At 33.4% G+C, this 3,685-nt stretch overlaps 1 protein-coding gene across 1 annotated transcript; it reads right to left on the bottom strand.

The window, feature by feature from the left end:
• LOC107610507 (ATP-dependent DNA helicase PIF1-like) lies at positions 258-3,022 on the bottom strand. The gene is made up of 6 exons (XM_016312556.1): positions 2,959-3,022; positions 2,630-2,767; positions 1,724-1,925; positions 1,458-1,625; positions 1,008-1,305; positions 258-872 (listed from the first exon to the last, which is right to left on the bottom strand). Exons 1-6 carry the CDS (start codon positions 3,020-3,022, stop codon positions 258-260), a joined length of 1,485 nt encoding a protein of 494 aa, XP_016168042.1.

Genomic DNA, 3,685 nt, shown 5'->3' with positions numbered 1-3,685 from the left:
TACTATTTTTTTATTTTTTCAAAGACTTCTTTATAAATAACATTGATGGTTGAATTTGCAGACATTCCTACGTAATTCATAAGTAAAACTTTTAAACCTCTCTTACTCTTAACTCTTGAAAGTGCCACATATAGTTGGCCAAACTGGTCTGCATTAAAGTTTAACTTAAAAAAAGGGAGTAATAATTATTTTATATTTTTTAAAGTAAAATAATTATACATTGATACAAAATTTAAAATAAAAATAAAATATTTACATTAGAATACTATTTTTTCAAAGACTTCTTTATAAATAACATTGATGGTTGAATTTGCAGACATTCCTACGTAATTCATAAGTAAAACTTTTAAACCTCTCTTACTCTTAACTCTTGAAAGTGCCACATATAGTTGGCCATGTGTAAAAACTGGTCTGGGCAAATACAATCCAACATGAGATAAAGTTTGTCCCTGAGACTTATTAATTGACATGGCAAACGATACTATTATGGAAAACTGTCTTCGTTGGAATCTAACTGGGACGGTTTCATTTGTTGGTACCATATTCATTCTTGAAATCAAAGCAATATGACCAACATTGTTACCCGATAAGACTTCACATTCTATGACATGATTTTCAAGCTTCCTAACTTGTAGCCTTGTACCATTACAAAGACCACTGGATTGGTCAATATTCCTCAGTAACATCACCGGAACACCAACCTTGAGTATTAATTTATGTGGAGGCAAACCAGAGCAATTTATGCTATTCAGTAATTCAGGACCATAGAGATCTAGTTGACTCTCCATATTCCCTTCATCCATACAAATAGAATTCGAAATAAGATATAATTTTTCTCCTCCAGGAATGATAGCCATCAGATGGTTGTTGACCTATTCAACGATGTCTAGTGTGGAAAGCAGTATAGTTCTTGCTTTGAAAAAATTCTTTGAGGACATGTTTTCCAAAATATTTGGATAAGAAAAATGAATTAACTCATCAAATGCCTGGTCCGAAGAAGGAATAACAATATCTCCTGGAAGACATATCTCAGATTCACCATCCATATTGTCACCTATTAGACCATCACCAACTTTCAATAACCACTCACCAAATTGCTCTGTCTCATCTTGATCTGAAGCAGTCATCCCTACAGAGAGTCTCATATTTTTTGTTAGTTTGACCACCTGACAAAACTTCCAAAGGTAAGACGAATTCACGGTTGAATGAACGATATCTTGTCTCGATTCTCGTGGAATGACAGGAAGAATTTGTCTAAAGTCTCCACCTAGTACAACCACTTTTCCTCCAAAGGACAAATCTTTGCTATATGTTGGAGAACACCTCATGATATCACCCAAGCATTTATTAAGTGCTTCATAGCAGTACTTACTAACCATTGGAGTCTCATCCCAAATTATAAGTTTGGCTTTCAACAGCAACATTGCTTGAGGGGAACCAGGTTTGATGTTACATACAGAATCTCCTCAGTTATATTCAGCGGTATTTTGAACCTTGAGTGTGCCGTTATTCTATTGGGAAGAAGTAAAGATGCAATACCACTCAAAGCAATGTTTAACACTATATCACCCCTTGAGCGAATTTCAGCAGACATAAGGTTCCAGAGAAATATTTTTTCAGTACCTCTATGACCATACACAAAGAAAAAACCCCTTCATCACAATACATAGTTGTAATAATTTTATTGAATGCATATCTCTACTCAAGTGTTGCGATGGCTAACATGTTTGAGGCATTTTTCTTTAAATCATCCCTGTTAAAGTTTAGCTCTTCCCTTATAACTCTTTCGGTTAACAAAAAATTATCAACTTCAGTTGCTAAAGGCATATGAGGATAGTCTTTTAAGGTTGTACCATAGAAATGTAAGATCTTGTCTATATCTATTAAGCACAACTGCTTAATCTCATCATCTGACATTGTTAACTCTGCATATTATACGATACTGTAAAAATTCAGTCAAACTAAAAATGATTAATAAAAAAGAACTTTTATCATTGTAATTAATAGAAACTCACCGCTCATGTTCATCACGGCTCTCTGTCGATACAAAATATCATCTGAGAGTTTATGCCAACATCTATCCCAGATGTATTCTGGTCTTGAGATATTGTTGGATGTTAATAGAATGACAAATAACCTCCTAACATATGATCCTGAGGCCCATGAGCTTGCTTCCTTAATTGCATCAATGAATTCTTTGTCATCTTGCAAGAGTCCAAGGGCGAAGCATGCATCTCTATACGTAGCATAAATTGTTCCTCCTACTATTCTTATATCTCAAAATTTCATACATCCTCTTTGAGTATTCAAGAGAAGTCGTTGGTAATATTCTTCGGTATTTTCTGCAAAAAACTTGGTTAAAATCCCACTTTTAAGTTGTTAAATGGATTAAGCTACGCTATTTTAATTATTATGTAGCTTCACATCCGCATAAGAATAATTTTTTTAAAAAAGATAGAAAAATAAAAAATTGTATAATCTACAGATTATAACTGTTGAAAGTTATTTGAACATTTATTTTCTAGTGTAGATAAATCGAATAAAATGGACGTGTGGTATAGGCTGTTAAGATTTTAAATTTAAATCATTAAATAAGTAAGTTCAAAATTGAATATAAACTCGTCATTACCTGCAGGTACATGAGTCAACCTTCCAATTGCGAAGCCTTTTTTTCGAGGAAACCACTTTGAAGAATCGTCCTTCCAAACAAACTTGGTTGGAAACTCAACATAAGTCAGACTTCGAGTATAGGGATATGACATGTTCGCTGTCATCCATCCCAAAAACATAGACTTATGAGATATTGCTCTTTCGACGATATCATTCACATTAGAAGTTTCACCATAGATCACAGGTTGCTCATCCTCCAAATGGAATGGAAGTCTAATCACAAATGGTTCTTTCTCTTAGATTTCGTATCCAAATAGACGCCAGACTGCCTCACATGCCGAAATGTACCTACAATAGTAGTAATTCCTAATTTCGTCAACAATTTGTGTGGCTTCTGACGGATCACCGTCATTGTATATAGTAACTGTTACGCGGTCATTACCCTTGTGTACATACTTAAACAGATACTTAATAGAACTTGTTTAGCATGTGTATTCCACATTTATGTGGCACCCGAACTTGAGCAACAATTCTGGATTATACGGAACAATGAACTTATTGTCTAGTACACATTCCCTTTTCTTCACTGTTCGATCGTTATCAGTACGCCTATATTTGGGAAATCCGGCCTCATCAATGAGTGTTCGCTGTCTAAACTCTTTAGGATAGAACTTTGAACATGATCCATTCTTCATGCAAGGTGAATTCTTGTTGTACGGACCACATGGACTATGTACCATGTAATTTTGAATAGCTCCATGTAGATTTGGCATTTCATTTTCATCAGGAATCTCAGTTGTTATATGTTTGTCTATGTCATCTGGTGTTTCTTGCCTCCCTACTAATTTTTCAACCAAAATATGCCACATGTCATTTCCTCATTACAAATAAAATCAAATCTTTCATTCTAAAATTAAAGAGTTTTTTCCTTCTTCATCTCCTTTTATCTATCTCTCTCATTTTCTTTTATATATCATTATTAATGACTAATTATAAATTTAACAATTAAAATGTGCAACATAATATTTTTAATTGTATTAAAATTAAAATTAAAATTAAAATATTAAAATTGAAA

The sequence above is a fragment of the Arachis ipaensis genome, chromosome B08, assembly GCF_000816755.2.
Source record: "Arachis ipaensis cultivar K30076 chromosome B08, Araip1.1, whole genome shotgun sequence".
In the NCBI taxonomy this organism is placed as follows: Eukaryota; Viridiplantae; Streptophyta; class Magnoliopsida; order Fabales; family Fabaceae; genus Arachis; species Arachis ipaensis.
The sequence above is the reverse complement of the archived record's forward strand: the minus strand, read 5'-3'. Positions and strand labels throughout refer to the sequence as shown.

Bases quoted from the DNA above. Each gene is read 5' to 3' on its own strand.
- LOC107610507 (XM_016312556.1), bottom strand. From the start codon at position 3,022: ATGACGGTGATCCGTCAGAAGCCACACAAATTGTTGACGAAATTAGGA. The intron at 1,926-2,629 runs GTAATGACGAGT...TATAATATGCAG, and splicing joins GTTGACTCATGTACCTGCAG to AGTTAACAATGTCAGATGAT. The intron at 873-1,007 runs GTTATTCCTTCT...ATCGTTGAATAG, and splicing joins TATGTCTTCCAGGAGATATT to GTCAACAACCATCTGATGGC.